Source organism: Oryctolagus cuniculus, chromosome 8, assembly GCF_051225735.1.
Source record: "Oryctolagus cuniculus isolate XC-2025 breed Fujian yellow rabbit chromosome 8, ASM5122573v1, whole genome shotgun sequence".
Classification (NCBI taxonomy): Eukaryota; Metazoa; Chordata; class Mammalia; order Lagomorpha; family Leporidae; genus Oryctolagus; species Oryctolagus cuniculus.
In genome coordinates this window covers 48,177,928-48,196,210 of record NC_142874.1, presented here as the reverse complement: position 1 = coordinate 48,196,210, position 18,283 = coordinate 48,177,928, and the positions used below count along the sequence as shown (strand labels likewise).

Sequence of the window (18,283 nt, the reverse complement as noted above, 5' to 3'; positions counted from 1 at the left end):
TTTCTTTGTATGGTGAGAGATACTGGAAAAAAAAAACTGAAATATGGAAAGATGCCTTCAAGTTCGTAAACACCAATACTAAGTTGCCAAGGGGACCCTGGGAGCAGCCACACTTATGATAAGCTTGTTGGCTCATGGACTAATCCATGGTACCCACCCCATTTGTCTAGCTGGGGCCTGACTGAGCTGTCTCCCTTGGGAGAGCAGCAGCTGCTGTGCGGATGAACCAGGCCCTTAAACATGCTCACCACGCCCTGCCCACCACATCAGTCTTCATGGCTTCCTCAGGGCTCTATGGTCAAAGAAAGCAGCTATGAATGGCAAACTTATCTTTTGAGTAATTAAAACAACCAGTGAGGCATGGGGTGCAATTTGATGTCTTTTGTGAACCAAGTTTTTAGGGCTAGAGCTTCCCATCTTACTACGTGTGTTCTTTGCAGTTCATTATTTGATTTCAATGGTACTTTACATTACTTTCTACATTGCAAGAACTTCAAAAAGAGCCTGCGCAGGAAATCTGTAACTGTTTTGGTCTTTACCCAAACTGAGCTTTTCTGGAAGGATATAAAGAAGCCTTTCTTCTTCCTCAGATCACACCCACTTATTCTGTGCTCATGGAGTCAGTCAAAGGGTCTTCTGCCTTCAGCTGAGAGGGAGGTCACAAGAGGAGGAAATTCGTCTTAGAAAAAACCTACACATTTTACATCCCATAACATCCAGGTTTAAGAATGTGTTCTAAGGATATTATCACTTTGTTCCTAGTGTTACAAATCACGAACAGAATTAGAGTAGAACTCTTAAGCTGATGAGTGGGTGAGTGCAGGAAATCAAAGGAATCAAGTCTTGGAATACAGGAATCAATGGGTTTTCATTCTCCTCTTCATTTCTGTGAATAGCAAGAATATTGAGAATTCACCAAACCAAGCTCCCACAGCAGCAACGTAAACAAGGTCTGAACACCATTTCCAATTGGGACTGGTTTATCACAGAATGCAACTCAAGCCATTATAACTTGGAGTTACAGTAGTGATGCTATTCTTTTTGTATCAATTAACATTGCCATGGAAACAATCCTCTTGCTAACAATGCCGTAGTCTTCAGACACTTAATATTCGAAGGTGAATTTAAAGACTTGAGGCTGCTTATTTTCTATAAATTATTCAAGGATATTTCTGGGTACGAACGCATCATCATTTTTTTTAGTGATTAAATTACAGTTTCCTATGAGTTCAAGTTCTTTCTTACACTTCTGCAGAAAGATCTTGCTCAAAAGATCACCTGCCGCTTTTTGGAGGTTTGTTTTGTCTCCACATTAGCCTTTCTGTTAAAAGGGGGAACTCTGGCGCTTGCTGCATTAACCGGTTGCGCCAATTCTGCCCTTAGATAAACCCCGAGACTCGGAGCTGCGCGCTCCGGCGAGGTTGGACCTTTTCGGGTGCCGCGGGCTCCCGTAGTCGAGGAAAGCACTGATTGGCTGAAGCTGGAAAGTGCCGCTTCCTCGGCGGTTTCGGTTTTCGCTGCGATTGTCCGTGGAGGCCGGGCTTGGGGGCCGCCTGGAGTGAGGGTTCTGGATCCCGGCCGAGAGGTGAGGCGGACTGCCGCGTGGGCATACGTCGGGGCCGCGCGCGCAGCCTCAGGTTCGAGGCCCCCGGGTGCCGTCTCGCGGAGAAGCGGCGACTGCGGCGGCTCCGGGCCCGGGGAGGAGGGCCCGGCGGGAGCGGCTTGGCACCCCTGGAGGGAGCACGGACCTCGGAGCCCGCCGGAGCCGGTGCCGGCGGAATGCCGCGCCCACGCGCTCTCGAGCGGGCTTGGGGTGGCCGTGGGGTCCCGGGTGGCGGGCGCCGGCAGCGTGTGGTGAGCTGCGGCACCGGCTCAGGTTCCAGGGAACCCCGACGCTAGCCCGGGGATTCCGCGGGAAAGCCGAGCCCGCAGGCGGGTCCCGGCTCCGCCCGGTACTCAGGACCACGCCACGAGGGTGGCTACGGCAGATCTTGGGAGGAGCTGGGCGGTCGAGTCGGGGCCCCAACCCGGTTCCCATAGTTTTCTGGGCGGGAATGTGCACGTGCGAGCCGAGTGGGTATTTTGCTTCGGACGACTGAGAACCGCAGGTGCACCTCGCGTTGATAAAGGCTCTCCCCGCGTGCCTTTCTCCTACCTCTCCCTATCAGTAAGACGGGACTGTTGTAGGCAACTTGGAAGTGGAGAAGCTAGTCCTCACCAAATCCCACCAGCCACGGTCTCTTGCTGTTGTGTGTACTAGTTCGTGCTGTAGCTAAGACGGTACACATTTTATTAACAGTATCGATTTCCTCTTCCGTTTAAAAACTCCATCTAAGTATCTGTCATTTCTGGTTTTGTATTTCCCTTAGCTCGGCTGCCCAGTCTGTCATTGTGTAAGTCCCATACATTGCTTAGCTATTCCCCTACTGTGGAAAAATCTAAGTTGTTTTTCGGTTCCTGTTTGATTTTAGTATCCATGATAAGAAGTTTCCCTAACAGTGTTGCGGTGTTTTCTCGAGCTGGATTCGCAGAAATTACTACATTACATTCTGTAATCATATAAGGTGTTTCTTTAGTCTTCATACACATGGACAGCTTGTCCTCAAAAACAGCCCTAGTAGTTTACGTAATTTTAATACAACTGAGCTTATTTCATGAAAAGTCTGGTGGCTCATAATATATTTCCAACCTGCCAAACAGGGAGGTGGAGCGTCTGTTTGCAGGTGTTGTCATTTATGACTGCAGTGTTGTGCAGTTCTGCTTGCTTGAATCTTGTGCGGGAGTCTGCAGAGGCATGTGAGAGTATGAGTGTGTGTGTGTGTGCACGCACATCCACGCGTGTGTGTATTTTGGAGTTACTGCGTAGGCTAACTGGACGTTAGAGCAGAGAGAGATTTCAGTGGTCATCTGGCATAATTCCCTTATTTTGCAGATGAGAAAGCCGGGGCCTTGAGAGGTGAAATGATGAGTTATCCAAGTCACAGCTAATTCGGTAGCAGAGCTGGAATTAGAACTCAGGTTTCCTGCCTCCCAAGTGAGTACTCTTCACGCAGCATCAGACAGACTCTCACCGAACTGTGGCGCTTGGATTTGCTCCTTTTAGAATTGTGCTGAGTGACTTGTTGAGAGGTTTTAATCATCTGAGGTATCCATAGCACTGGAAAATGAAAGAGTGACCATTTGCAAGGCCAGGACTAGAAGTTCATTACATAGAAAGGCCACCCCTTCAAGAACTTGACAGTTGTTTTCAGATTCCCTGTATTTGGGAATAAAATATCCCTAGTAAGATATAACTAACACTTCATCATCTGGTTAGACTGAACTGTGTTCATTTTCATTTGTTATACCTTGAAGATTTCTTTAAAATTCTTGTTTTTAAGACCAGAGAATGGTGGATTTTTTTTTTTTTTTAAATTTTAGGGCTTATTGCAGGATCTCTCAGTGTAGTCAACATGTGGGACTAGCTAATCCTCCGCTGAGGGTGCTGCGCTGTGTGTGGCAGAATGTGTAGCAAGACTGGTGGTCAGTGTCCCCCAGGCACCAGCAGTACCCTCTGTCAGGTAGACAATCCAGAGATTTCCCAAGTTCCCCGAGGGAGGGGGCAAGACCACTTGCCTAGAGGAGTTACCTGGGGGACTTCCTGAGGGAGGGGGCAAGACCACTTGCCTAGAGGAGTTACCTGGGGGACTTCCTGAGGGAGGGGGCAAGACCACTTGCCTAGAGGAGTTACCTGGGGGACTTCCTAAAGTGGAGATTGCAGTGCCTCTTGGCCTGAGTGTGCTTCAGGAGTCTGCATTTTGAAGACTTTCCTGCAGATTCAGACGCCCCTTGTTCTTGACAGCCCACAACCCTTCCTGTTTTCTCTTTTCCATTTCCCCCTTATTTGCTGGGCAGTAATAGCCTTACCACTAGGTTACTAGCTATTTAAATACATGCATGATAATGTACTGGTCACTGTACCCGTAATTGGGGCTAGCAGGCATGGGGCTGGCACAGGGGTATTGCTTGGCACTGGCCTTGAATTTCTCTCCCACAGCCTTAGGCAACCTGTCGCAAATCAACCTGACGAGGGCTGCGACAGGGTGGACAGAGGTGCTGTGAGTGGACGGACTTGGCCCTTGGAAGTAGCCTCCGTTGACATCTTCAGAGGCCAGGCAGGCACTCCCGTGGGGAGTGTATTTAGAGAGCTGTTCCTACTCGCTGTCTGACGCCCTCCTCAGACATGGATATGAGTCCAATGCTGTGTTTACTTGGGTTATAAGGTTAGGCTCCCTTGCAATTTTTTGCTTCTCAAATTGCTTTCACCCTAAACTCTGAACACCCTAGCTCCCCAGGTGAACTTTGCCCAGACAAAGGATTTGCACATCTTCGGCTCGGTGGCATGGCTCAGAATCGCGCTGGGTGTTTCGTCCCACTGGCCGTGATGTGTGTTTGCAGGCTAGTTTACAGTAGTCATCACTAAAGGGCATTTCCCCTGCAATGCCACTACTCTTGGACTGAATCTCTCTCTCTGTGGCCATTCCCAGGTGTGACAGGAGAACCTTGGCGTATTCGGAAGGGCCGCTGTGTGTACCTTCGACAGGGCTCTGGCTTTGGGGTCAAGCCTTAGTTCTGCTTTCCACCTCACGGGCTTTCTACGTGAATCCCAGCTTTGGCTGACTACAGTTTGGTCTTGTTTCCCCCCTGTTCTTTTCCCAGAAAACCCCGCAGGGAGGCTCCCAGGTATTCTGTGCCAGACCTCTTGGTCACTTCTGACAGGAAATATACTGCCTCTGCCTTCGTAGCCGTTTAGGAAAATAGGTCAGTGAGACCAGGCCTGGGCAGGAGTCCGTGGAGGGGGAGGCGCAGAGCATGACTGTGGCTTGCGTTTTGAAGGGAGACGTGTAGGCAAGGTGACCCTGCAGAACGAAGAGGTTTTCCTCCGCATGTGTTCATGGTTCAAGAGTCTCATCTCTTGCTTCAGAGGTTGTCAGAAGTGTTCCTTCTGCCTTTTCCAATTTAAAAGATGAAAACTTAAAATTACTTGAGCCAAGCGATGGGAAAAATTGTGATGTCAAGACCAATTTACTCATACAAAATGGATTTATGGGCGAGTCATTAAGTACCAGGGAGGACCCAGGAAGCCTAATGAAGACTAATGTAAAAGATGTGGCTCTCCTGAAGTGATGTGTAAAATGTGTTTGAAGCACCCAAAGTCCTTCCAGATACTTTCAAAAGTATTTTTCACGAGAGATTTAGCCGAAGGCAGGCACTCTGCAGGACAGTCGAGGAGCTCGTTGGTAGCCCTTCCTTTCGTGTGACTGACTGTTCTTCCAGGGAGCAGAGCCCCATCTAGAGAAGTAAGTGACATAAGACCGTAGATCGTGAAGGTTATTTCAGAGACAGCCAGATGCCAGAACTAAGTGACGTGGCTTCTCTGCACTCAGCTCCCCAAAGCAGAACACAGAACCCAAGGACACTCCTGCTTACACAGCCCTCCTCTTCCCCACACCCCCAGGTGCCAAAAACTGACAACAGCATTCCCCTTCCTGATTCGTCAGAATCACCCAGGATCACACAGACGGACTCCCGGGTCCTGCCCCAGAGCTGTTGAGTGGAGTCTCCAAGGGACCCTAATGATTCGGGTCTGGGAACTAGACTTGGAGCTGCAGCCTGTGTTCCGCGTGAAGGAGCCCTTCCACAGCTTTTTCTCCGGCCCCTGTATGTAGCGTTTACCTTCAGATCCAAGCGCGTGGCCCCTTGTCTTTCTCCTTTCACTTGGTGGACTCCTTTTCCTTCCAGCTTGGCTCAGGCGTCGTATTCTCCAGAAACTGTCCTTGGATTTGCTGCACCTGGGCTGGACGAGTCTTTCTGTGGCCTTCTCTGTACGTACTTCTGTGCAAATAGACCCGTTGTGAAATTCTCCATCTTTTTTTTTACCCCTCTTTAGTGTAGACTCTGAAAGTCCAAGGCCCTGTGTGCCTGCATCTCAGCAGGTATTCTGTGCAAGTGTGACATGTTGACTGCCTTCCCAAGGGGACGGATGTGATTGCAATAAAGATGAGGCCTAATAGAGGCGTTGTCTTTAGTGAGACTAGGAAAACTTATCTGTCCTTTTTATAAAGGTGTGGAAAGTTAATACCATTCTCAAAACAGTACTGTTAAACACCTTACAGTCTAGGGTGGTATTCTTTCTTAAGATTTTATTTATTTATTTATTTGAGAGGCAGTGTTACAGACAGTGAGAAGGAGAGACAGAAAGGTCTTCCATCTGCTGGTTCACTCTCCAAATGGCTGCAATGGCGGGAGCTGGGCCAATCTGAAGCCAGGAGCTTCTTTTGGGTCTCCAACACAGCTGCAGGGGCCCATGCACTTGGGCCATTTTTCACTGCTTTCCCACGCCGTAACAGAGAACTGGATCAGAAGAGGAGCAGCCAGGACACGAACAGGGGCCCGCATGGGAGGCCAGTGCTAAACACAAAGGCTTGGCCTACTATGCCACAGGGCTGGCCCCACTGTCACTAATTTTTAACTCTTCCAATTTTTTCTTTTCAATTTATTTTTCATGCTAAACTGTAAATATGTGAATTCTAGGAGTACTTGAAAGTACTAATAAGTAGTTAATAATTTTTCTGTGAACTAGATTTTCACATCACCGGTGTATTTTAACACGAATTGCTTAACACGAACAGCTAGTCCTATCGTAGTTTCATACATGAAGAAACCGGCATAATGTGATGTGACGGTTGTGATAGGATATTATCCTAAAACTCAAGAGTTGAGTTTCTGTCAGATCTGGAGAGTTAATAGTTCTGTAGAAGTATCTAACCACAAAACAGCTCATCTTTGAGACAAAAATAAGATAGTTTATAGACAAACAGGGAGGTTCGTTTTTACCAAAGTCATTAAAGGTATTCGAATCTGTTGGAGTATTTACCTTGTAATTTTTCTCTTTTTACTTAAAAACAGCATAAATAAAATTACTATGTGGACCGAGTCCCGGATTATTAGAAGTTGTCCTGAATAATAGTTATAATTTTAGACATCTGTTGAGACTGTGTGGCTAAAAAAGTAAGTGCCAGTTCAGTGGAAAAATTAAATTAAAATTTGCAAAACAAAATAATCAGTTGATCACGTTTTAAAGAAATCTTTTAGGGTCAGCCCTATGGCATAGCGGGTGGGGCCACTGCCTGCAGTGCTGGCATCCCATATAGGTGCTGGTTTGAGTCCTGGCTGCTCCACTTCCGATCCAGCTCCTTGCTATGGCCTGGGAAAGCAGTGGAAGATGGCCCAAGTCCTTGGGCCCCTGCACCCATGTGGGAGACCTGGAAGAAGCTCCTGGCTCCTGGTTTCAGATCAGCATAGCTTCAGCCATTGCAGCCATCTGGGGAACAAACCAGTGGATGGAAGACCTTTCTCTCTCTCTGCCTCTGCCTCTCTGTAACTCTGCCTTTCAAATAAATATATCTTTTAAAAAATAAAATAAAAACAAGAATCTTCCAAGCCATATGGTACAAATGATAGTTTCTGTATTTTTTATTTTATTTAACTTAGGATGTTGACTTTTCTTGGTTAAAGAAAAATTGTACTTCAGTTATGATCACTTTTATTTCTTCATGCCCTTTATTTATTTATTTATTTTTGACAGGCCGAGTGGACAGTGAGAGAGAGAGACAGAGAGAAAGGTCTTCCTTTTGCCGTTGGTTTACCCTCCAATGGCTGCTGCGGCCGGCTTGCTGGCCGGCACACCGCGCTGATCCGATGGCAGGAGCCAGGTACTTATCCTGGTCTTCCATGGGGTGCAGGGCCCAAGTACTTGGCCATCCTCCACTGCACTCCCTGGCCACAGCAGAGAGCTGGCCTGGAAGAGGGGCAACAGGGACAGAATCCGGTGCCCCGACTGGGACTAGAACCTGGTGTGCCGGTGCTGCAAGGCAGAAGATTAGCCTAGTGAGCCACGGCGCCAACCTTCATGCCCTTTAAAGAAGACTTTTTTTTTTTTTTTTTTTTTTGACACGCAGAGTGGACAGTGAGAGAGAGAGACAGAGAGAAAGGTCTTCCTTTTCTGTTGGTTCACCCCCCAGTGGCCGCTGCGGACAGTGCACCGCGCTGATCTGAAGCCAGGAGCCAGGTGCTTTCTCCTGGTCTCCCATGCGGGTGCAGGGCCCAAGTACTTGGGCCATCCGGGACAGAATCCAGCGCCCCGACCGGGACTAGAACCTGGGGTACCGGCGCCGCAGGCGGAAGATTAGCCTAGTGAGCCGTGGCACTGGCCTTTTTTTTTTTTTTTTAAAGAAGACTTTAAATTTTCCATGTAGAGTCTGAGTTCTTTAAAGTCAGAGCTTCAGTGTAGGAAGTATTTCTGAATTTCTTTGTTCGCTGTGTGCATGTGCATGTTTGTCGAACAAACGAAAAGCCCATTACCTAGCACAGATCCGCTGTGAGAGCATCAGCAAACAGTGGTCCTAAACCCGAGTGGAGGTCATGGAGTGGGTGTGTTTGGAAAGCAGTAAGCAGCTGTGTTCAATGGAAGAATGTTTAGTGAACGTTTTGATTAAAAAATAACCAAGTTGGTTCTTCAAGAGAGTCCATAGAAGAGTGTTGTCCATATTAATTTTTAAGTCTCAGTGCCATATCATTATGAAATAAGTTCTGAACTTGAATGAAACAGAAGATTAACTTCCAAAGTCTTTTTTACTCAGGTTTGTTAAGTAATTGCAATTTTGTTCATTTATTTCATGAAATTATTTATTTTTAATGATAAGCTTTTAAAAATTTATTTGAGAGGCAGAGAAAGAGAATGTGAGCTCCCTGCACACATCAGTGGGTCACTATTTTTTTTTTTTTTTAATTTTTCAAGATCTATTTACTTATTTGAAAGAGTTACAGAGAGGGGCCAGCACTGTGGCGCAGCGGGTTAAAGCCCTGGCCTAAGCACTGGCATCCCATATGGGCACCGGTTCTAGTCCCGGCTGCTCCTCTTCCGATCCAGCTCTCTGCTATGGCCTGGGAAAGCAGTAGAAGATGGCCCAAGTCCTTGGGCCCTGCACCAGTGTGGGAGGCCTGGAAGAAGCTCCTGGCTCCTGGCTTCGGGTCGACAAAGCTCCGGCTGATGTGGCCATCTGGGGAGTGAACCAGCAGATGGCAGACCTCTCTCTCTCTCTCTCTCTCTCTCTCTCTCTCTGCCTCTCCTTCTCTCTCTGTGTAACTCTGCCTTTCAAATAAATAAATAAATCTTAAAAAAAAAAAAAGAGTTACAGAAAAATCCTTCATCTTCTGGTTCACTCCCCAAATGGTTGCAACTGTCAAGGCTGGGCCAGGCCAGAGCCGGGAGCCAGGAGCTTCAATCCAGGTTTCCCATGTGGGTGGCAGAAGCTCAAACACTTGGGCCACCTTCTACTGCTTTTCCTAGGCCATTAGGGAGCTGGATCAAAAGTAGAGCAGCTGAGACTCAAACCAGCGTTTGACTTTACCCACTACGTCAATCCCTGGGTGACTCTTCAGATGCCCACAATGGCAGGGATCAGACAGGGCCGAAGCCAGGAAGTCACTCCAGGTCTCCCACGTGGGTGGCAGGAGCCCAGCCACCTGAGTCATCACTGCTGCTTCCTAGGGATTGCATTAGCAAGAAGTTGGAATCAGGCGCTGGAGCAGCTACTGAGCCCAGGCTCTCTGACGAGGGATGCGGGCATCCTGACCTGCATCTTAACTGCTGGGCCGCATGCCCACTCCTTACTAAGAATTTTAGAGACGGTGCTGTTGTATAACAGTGTTGAGGGAGTAACGGACAACTTTGCAAGTCTGATGTGACTAATTTGAGTGTGTAATGCTGTCTGTTTCGGACTCCTATCATACTTGAATTTTGAGACTTTTTTCATTTGTAGTGCACATATTTGTGATAATTGTAATCAGGTAATGCAGAATATTTGGGTACATCAGAGACTTTCAGAAGACCATTTAAGGTTGTGATTTAGAGCATGGGCTGGCTGGCTGCTTACTGACTGGTTGACCTTGAGCAAGAGGTTTAACTTCCTGTGTCTGGTTCTTCATCTGTAAAATAGGGGGAAAATGATTCCCACCTCGTGGGGCAGCGTGGTTTGAGTGGATTAATACATAGAATGTGCTTGGGAAGGTGCTGGCATAGGGTGTACTCAAGTAGCAGCTTTCAAGTGTGATTGCAGTTGTTACGTTCAGAGCTACATTGAGGCATCAGTTGTTCCGGGATGTACCTACCCTGCTTGGTGTGGCCCCTGCACCAGGCCTGATTTGAGTTTGAAGGTTCCAGTATACTTTGGTTTCATCACAGTTTAAAGGCAAATTAATTACTCTTTTTATGTCTTTATTTTCGTCAGCAAAATGGGGATATTAAGCGATTCTCCCCAGGATTGCTGTAAACAGTAACTTTGGTAGTGTTCACAGGGCTCTTAGCGGAGGTCTCAGCACTGGGTGGAGGAAGAGTGTTGTGAAGAACATAATGGCTGTGAGACCGTAGTGACAAGTGACAAGAGTCGGTGCTCTGTAAACAACTCTAATGAGTGGGTTTGTTGGGACTGAAGGAGATGATGGCTGTGAAACACTTGCCTGAGTGGCTCCTAGTACTGAAAACACTTAGCTGTCGCGTTACTAGTTGAGAAGTAATGAGTCTTCAAACGTGGTGCTTTCATACTTGATTTCCTAGAACCGTGTTAAGGGCTTCAAGAGTTTTTGTTGAATAATTAGCTTTTGTCTTAACGCTTGTTCCTCCCTTTCATATTTCTGATCAGGATTGTTAAAATGAGTCTGCGGAAGCAAACCCCTAGTGACTTCTTAAAGCAAATCATCGGACGACCAGTTGTGGTAAAATTAAATTCTGGAGTGGATTATCGAGGTAATATTTTCATGTTTCATCCTTACTGGTGTAACTAAATAAGTAAATGTGGCTTACTGATTTTTATTAACCTCTTAAGTATACCCAGTAGACCAGAAAAGTACTGGCATCAACAGTTTTTATGCCTAGCTCTTTTTCTATATCTGAGATTTTTCCTTTTCCAAAACAAATTTTATTTGAAAGAATGAGAGAAAGAGACACAGACAGAAGTCATCTATCTGCTTGTTTGCTCCCTAAATGCTGCAACAGTTAGGAGCCTAGCTGAAGCTGGGCGCCTAGAACGCAGTCTAAGTCTTCCTATGTGGGTGGCAGGGACCCAGGGACCCAGGGACCCAGGGACCCAGGGACTCAGGGACTCAGGTATTTGGGCCGTCACATGTTGCCTGTGTCCCCGAGTGTGCACTGGTAGGGAAGCAGGGTAGCCAGGACTCAAACCAGGCACTCCAGCATGGGATGTATCTCAGGTAGCTTCTCGAGTGCTGTGCGCCCAGGGACCGTGAGAGACAATTGTGGTAGCAGAGTTTGTAATGCTGTCTCCTGTCCCAGCTCTGAGATCGTGTGTCCCTGAGTTCCCTGGGAGTAGCCAGCAGTGCCCACTCAACTCAGGCATGAATGAGTGGTTATGAAGAAAACCTTGGTGTGTGTAGCATTATTGGTTGTTGCTTAAGTATTCAAGATTGGCAGGCAGCTGTTTAGATGTATAACTTTACAACATGAACTTCCTGTTAGTATAATGTGTGGTAGCCAAAGGCTCCCTTCTGTTCCTGTAGAAAATACTTTTATATATATATATATATATAAAGATTTATTGATTTATTTGAAAGAGTTACACAGAGAGAGAAGAAGAAACAGAGAGAGAGGTCTTCCATCCGCTGGTTTACTCCCTAATTGGCTGCAACAGCCAGAGCTGTGCCGCTCTGAAGCCAGGAGCTTCCTCCGGGACTCCCACATGGGGGCAGGATCCCAAGTACTTGACCATCCTCCACTGCTTTCTCAGGCCACAGCAGAGAGCTGGATCTGAAGTAGAGCAGCCAGGTCTTGAACCATTGCCCATATGGGATGCCGGCACTGCAGGCGGTGGCTTAACCCGCAACACCACAGCGCCGGCCTGAGAATATTCTTTTAAAAAGAGGCCGTGATGCTTCTGAAGTTAACGGAAGGAAAGTCATCAAATTCCATGTAAGCGACCTGCATTGTAGCACAGCAGGTTGAGCTGAGCACCAGTTTGAGTCCCTGCTGCCCCACTTCCGAAGGATCCAGTTCCCTGCTAAGGCACCTGGGAAGGCAGTGGAAGATGGCACAAGTGCTTGGGTCCCTGCCACCCACGTGGGAGACCTGGATAGTGTTCCAGGTTCCTAACTTTAGCCTGAACCAGTCTCAGCTATTGCAGCCGAGTGAATCAATGTATGGAGGATCTCTTGTTCTGTCACTCTGCCTTTCGAATAAATAAATCTTAAAAAAAATTACACATAAAAATTTTTTGTGTGTATGAGAGACAGAGCTCACATGCACTGGTTCACTCCCCAAATGTCCACGATAACCGGGGCTGGGCCAGGACAAAGCCAGGAGCTGGGAACTCAATCCGGGTCTCCCGTGGGGTTGGCAGGAACTCAGCTACTTGAACTATCACCTACAGCCTTCCAGGGTGAGCGTTAGCAGGCAGCTGGAGTCAGTAGCTGGAGCTGGGACTTGAACTCAGGTACTCCACTATGGGATAGAAGCCTTTTAATCTCTAGGCTGAATGCCTGCCCCCAAATTCTGGTTTTTTAATTTTTTTTATTTTAAGATTTATATTTATTTGAAAGGCAGAGTTACAGAGAGGCAGAGGCAGAGAGGGACAGACAGAAGTCTTCCATCTGCTGGTTCACTCCTCAGATGGCTACAACAGCTAGAGCTGGGCTGATCCGAAACCAGGAGCCAGGAGTTTCCTCCAGGTCTCCCACGCTGGTGCAGGGGCCCAAGTACTTGGGCCATCTTCTGCTTTCCTAGGCCTTGGCAGATACCTGGATCAGAAGTGGAGCAGCCAGGACTTGATCCACTACACTACAGCACCGACCCCCAAATTCTGCTTTTTAAATTACTAAATTCTTGAATCTTCAAAATTAAGATACTAAATTACCTGGAATATATCACAAGTAAGGATAACTTACTTACTGGCAGAGTTACTGGGTTTTTTGTTGGCCTCTTTTCTAAACAATAATGACAGTAGTCTTTTGAGCTTTTTACTTTTTCCATGTATAACGATTTAATTTTACTGAGGGCTTACTACATGATGAGTATGTTTTGATTACTGTAACAATTGTGTCTTCAATAAATCCCATAAGGCCTTTGTTAATTAGCCTCGCCTAGGGAGTGGTGTGCTAGGACTCAAACCCAGGCTTAAGAAACCACTGGACTGTTTTTATGGACTCCTTTAGTTTCTTTTAATCACATGTCTCCAGTTTATTTTGATTTTGACAACAAAACTAGTGTATTTATACCGCATTCTGAGATGAACTCTGCATTGTCTCTCACCCGTGAACTTTGAGGAGCCTAGAAGAGATAACAGACTTCTGGGACTTGAGACTATTTCACAACTAATTAGGGTGGGATGCTCTGTTCATTATGTTCTCAGTACCTACTTTATTTTTTTAAGTTTATTTATTTGAAAAGCACAGTTACACAGAGAGGGAGAGGGAGAGAGAGAAAGAGAGATCTTCCATCTGCTGGTTCACTCCCCAAATGGCCACAATGGCCAGGGTTGCACCAGACTAAAGCCAGGAGCTTCATCCAGTTTTCCCACAGGGGCCCAGGGATTTGGGCCATCTTCCACTGTTTTCCCAGGTGCGCTGTGGAGCAGCTGGGAGTGGAACCTGCACCCACATGGCTGCAGTTTAATCTGCTTACCACAGCATGGCCCCAGTACCTACTTTACTGAGGAGCTCAATCAGCATGCCCTTATTTTGGTCTGAATTCTTTAAGGGAAGTGTTCTTTATATAAAGGTAATACATCTTTTAGTTTTGTTTTACTTTTAGAAATTTAAAAGCAAACAATAGAGAAAAAAAGTGTGAGTTTATTTTGTTGCAGAAAAATTTGAAATCTGTGTGTAGATTTTTCATAATATGCGTTTTCCACATACTGTGAAAAAATTTTCACAACGAAATAAACTCATACTCTTAATTTCATTCTTCAACAAACTTTTTGAAGTAACCCAAATAAGCACAATTTTATCTAAATGTAGTCAGCTAAACGTAGTCAGCCATACATGTAACCTTTTTTTTTTTTTAACAATAAACAACATGTTTAGTACTATGACAATGTTGAGATTTTTAATGACTGCATTAGAATCCCTGTGTGTGTGGCTAAGCCGTAGTTTATAGTTGTTGTTTTTAACTGATTTCCTTTTAGTGGACATTTAGGTCTTTACCAATTTTTGGTTATGATAAACAACTGTTTTTTCACATCTATCTTGAACACTTACTTGTCCAAGGATCTCATTAGAGTGAATTCCCTGGGCTAGGCCTGAGCCACTGAGCAGGCCAAATGGCCCTCTACCAGGGCACAGGTGTGTCCTTAGCGAACCCTCATCACCCTTGGATAAGCTCTTGCTCATCTTTTCCAATCTAATTGGCAACAAGCACTAAATATCCTATTTGTTTTATATTTTCTTTGTTTACTGAGGAGATTGAGCCACCTTTCCCGTGGGTAGTAATCTTAATTTTTCTGTGTATACAAATGTCTGCTTATGGTCCCTAGATGACTACAGCAAATATTTTACATTAGTAGAGAGCTTTACTAAAATAATGTGCTTATTTTGTGGTTAAATAATTTTTTAAAAACCAGCAGTTCTCTGTAGTGGTTTCTTTTCAAGTTTGAAGAAAACCTCTTGTTTTCTATAAAATATAGTAGATCTCCACAAGAAGGGAGAAGGTTATAATTCTAACCCTGACACGTTGGTTTGCTTTAACCTTTGTTATAACAATAGACATTTTCATTAGTCTATTTTGCTTTATTAATCTTCAGGCATTTGCATATCACATCTTAAAGGTTTCTTGCTCATTTCTGATTGTGGTTTAGATATAAAAGAATACAACAGGAAACAAACTGTAAAGTTGTGTCTTAAGCCTTTTTTTGCTAAGAAATAGTTGTTACGAACTGCTCACAATGCATGCTGGTTCTTTGAAAGTTTATAGCTTCCAGCGGAATTCTGTTAGATTAATGTCTTGTGCTCTCGTTCCACACACACAATTTTGAAAAGACCCTTTTTTGTTTAGAGGATAATGGGGGCATAGGCAGAGAGTGTGGAGCATATAAATGAAGTTAAGACTAAATGAAACGATTGACTCGGCTAATCGAATCAAATCTGTGCTTGTTTTTATTTAATTTTTCTTTTTTTTTTTCTAGAAAAATACCACTTTGGATAGTGAGGCTTGCAGATTTTTGTCTTTAAAAAAAAAATCTTCAGGTCACAGTTTGCAGAATTTACACCATCTTAACACAATTAAAAAGATTTGCTCAAACTGTTTCTTTGAAAGCTCCCTAGAATGTTTTTAGCCCCTTTCGTCCATTAGTTTTGATTTGAAATTATTGTAACTGTAACAAAACAGAATGGGATGTGTTAGAATGCAATATGCTGCCCTGTATTCTCAAGCTGCTCTCCTCCGTGAGTCACAGCTTTAAGATGTTCTTGCAGGAGCACCTGCTGTCTCCTCTTCTATTATTTTAACAGATTGTGGAGACTTCCTCTTAACCCTGGAGTTCATTCATCTGCTGCCGTAGATGTTGTGAAAGAATGAAATAAATCTGCCAGACCCTATTTCACTTAGCGGCTAAAGTAAGAAATGCCACAGGGACCAAGGATCATTTGTTCGTGCATAATTGCCCACTCCTGTCGTTCGCCTTCAAAGAACAGGATTTTACTTGGAATATTCTTACTCGGTTACTTTGGTGAAGGCTTCCAGAGTTGCTGTGTGTGATCCTACATCCCACTAGGGAAGGGACGGTTCACTGTTTTCCCGGTAGTAGCCGGTGCCTGACTCTTTCTTATGTGCTCTCTCGCTTTCATTCAGATCGGCAGAGGGTAAAGACTCGTGTTGTGTGTAAGTCTAGTGAGTTTCATTTCACTGTGGGTTTTTATATTGAGCACCTAAGAGCTCATGAGTCAGGAGACTGGCAGCTCTAAGGTGTGCCCTGTGGTTGACAACCATGCATGCTTTGAATGTCCCCTTCTTGACTGTGCCTGACTCCAGGGGTCCTGGCCTGCCTGGACGGCTACATGAACATCGCCCTGGAGCAGACAGAAGAGTATGTAAATGGACAGCTGAAGAATAAGTACGGGGACGCATTCATCCGAGGAAACAACGGTAACGTTTCTGCATCGTGCGCCTCTACACCACCCAAATACGCTTACAGTCAGCACCACCTGAGCATCTTCTAGATCGTTTTAAAGTTGGCTTTAGTTTTATTTTTAAATGTTTGGAGCTCAGCTCCTCTGTGTGACCGGTGCTTTGTTTGTAGCTCCTTGGAGTTATGGAACTAGAAATTCTTTCCTTCCCTCTCTTTCCAAGGGTTCTCACCCACCCCTGCCCTCCTGAATCTGGTGTATTGTATTCTCCCACCACATAACCTCACCTCTCGCAGTCTGAGGTTGGAGCTTTGTGTAATTTGGAGCTTGGCCAGTCCAGAAGTCCTTTCTGTAGTAAATGCTGAGATGCATTTTGTGGAGGCTTGTACCCTTTAGTTTGGCAAAAATGGCACAGTAGGAAATATGGTCCTGACATTACTTAGCTTTTTAACAGCGAGTGTTTTGCTATAACTGCTGCAGATAGTTTTAAATACTTTGTTTCAGACATAGATTACCAGTCTAGTCACATGTGGATCTGGGACAGGAAGGGAAAGCACCAGAATTATGAGAATTATTCCTAGACTGAACCCCACTTTTTGACCCCCTGAGTAGAACTCTGGGATTCTTGAGTTCAGCTTTTCTGTTGATTTCTTTACTTCTGGCTAAGGAGTTCTTCAGTCCACCCAACAGCCGGTTCCCTTTGCTGTGAAGTAAACATTCTGACTTTCATAATGGATATTCTGTCCTCTGTTTTCATAGCACCGTATTTCTTCCGAGCATAATATATGTGTGTTTTGATTGCTTCTTAGTACTCCAGCGTGTAGCATTTCTTCTCCTCTTTTCCATATTGTTCTTAATTTGATTTCCTCCATTTCCTGGGAGGTGGTGTGGTCTTACCTCCTCTGACAGCTGATCAGAGGTGAGGCAGCGGACGAGGGCAGGTGCTGTGACAGTGAGAGGCGGGTCCTTTCACCTGTGGAGGGCCTGCTCAGCTCCCCCAAAGCTGTTTGGGCTGACACGCTGATGCTTCCCTTTCTAGAATCCCCATGATGTAGTCAGTGACAGCTACCTTTGGCCTCCCAAGTCTCCCTCTCTGGCTCTTCAGGAGGATTCTGACTGACTTGATGAACCTGTGCTGTGTTCTGTGAACAAACCTGTATGCCTCTGAGCAGGCGTGGGGAAGGGTGGGGAGGCACACCTGGGGTGAAAACTTGACCAGAGTGACCCGGTCATTTTATTCATTTTTGTCATACTCTCACGTACCCTATATGCCACAGACTACAGTTTGGATAGCACCAAACATTCAAAGTCTAGCAGGAAACCCAGAGGAAGAACTTCGGGGTCTTTAAAACAAAACAAAACAAAACAAAACAAAAACTCAATTCTTGTTTATCCAGTTTCAATTAAAAAGGTAAATAAGCAGGTTTAGCATTTGTACTGGGAGATGGATACAAATACACTAATGATTATTCATCTGAAATCAGGCCTGGGAGATTGATTTATGTCCCTCAAAGTGCAGTTATGGTACTTCTCATTGAGAAGCGTTCCAGGGACTCTCAGGTATATTTTATTTTATTTCCTTGATCAGTTTGCAAACTCAGTCTGATGCATAGATAAGATTAGGACACAGTGTTAGAAGACACCACATGTGGGTCTACAGTCATAGAACTTGTCTCACAGTGGTTCTAGAGTTGGTTGGTTATATGCTTGGAAAGTCCTTTTAAGTTTGCAGATGTGTCAGGCAAAATCCACTTGCTTTTAAAACTTACTACCATGATCCTGAAGAGCAGACTGTATTTTCAGTTGTTTTGGTTTTTGTTTTTTTCCAGTGTTGTACATCAGTACACAGAAGAGGCGAATGTGAAGACCCTGGAGAGAAGTCCTTTGCGTAGCGGGACGTGTATATTATATGAAGTTGTCTGTTCTGTTGTTTGGTTCTTTGGTGATATCATTTGTTCTGCTTTCATAATAGTCGGTGATTTTTCACTGACATGGGAGTAAGTTGAATGTATAACATTGTGAATTTAATTGTAAAGAGTTCTTTGCAATAGGCAATTTCTTTTACCTCCATTTCAGTATCCAAAATGCCAAAAGAATAAAAAAAAAAGACAAA

General features: G+C 45.2%; 1 protein-coding gene across 12 annotated transcripts; it reads left to right on the top strand.

The window, feature by feature from the left end:
- The first annotated feature begins 1,492 nt into the window (after nucleotides 1-1,492).
- Nucleotides 1,493-18,283, top strand: LSM6 (LSM6 homolog, U6 small nuclear RNA and mRNA degradation associated). Of its 12 annotated transcripts, none has more exons than XM_008267382.5 (7): nucleotides 1,493-1,585; nucleotides 2,933-3,034; nucleotides 5,541-5,700; nucleotides 5,782-5,864; nucleotides 10,743-10,846; nucleotides 16,076-16,189; nucleotides 18,000-18,283. In XM_008267382.5, the coding sequence occupies exons 5-7, from the start codon at nucleotides 10,753-10,755 to the stop codon at nucleotides 18,032-18,034; spliced, it is 243 nt and encodes an 80-aa protein (XP_008265604.1). In that variant the 5' UTR covers nucleotides 1,493-1,585; nucleotides 2,933-3,034; nucleotides 5,541-5,700; nucleotides 5,782-5,864; nucleotides 10,743-10,752; the 3' UTR covers nucleotides 18,035-18,283. The 12 variants fall into 12 exon arrangements, with proteins under 12 accessions (XP_008265604.1, XP_008265603.1, XP_089158533.1 ...); XM_008267381.5 differs by having other exon boundaries at nucleotides 5,498-5,700; XM_089302407.1 differs by having other exon boundaries at nucleotides 1,493-1,637.

Excerpts from the sequence above, each read along its gene's own strand:
- LSM6 (XM_002716920.6), top strand. The coding sequence starts at position 10,753 with ATGAGTCTGCGGAAGCAAACCCCTAGTGACTTCTTAAAGCAAATCATC. Across the intron at positions 10,847-16,075 it reads TTCTGGAGTGGATTATCGAG|GGGTCCTGGCCTGCCTGGAC; the intron begins GTAATATTTTCA and ends GCCTGACTCCAG. Across the intron at positions 16,190-17,999 it reads ATTCATCCGAGGAAACAACG|TGTTGTACATCAGTACACAG; the intron begins GTAACGTTTCTG and ends GTTTTTTTCCAG.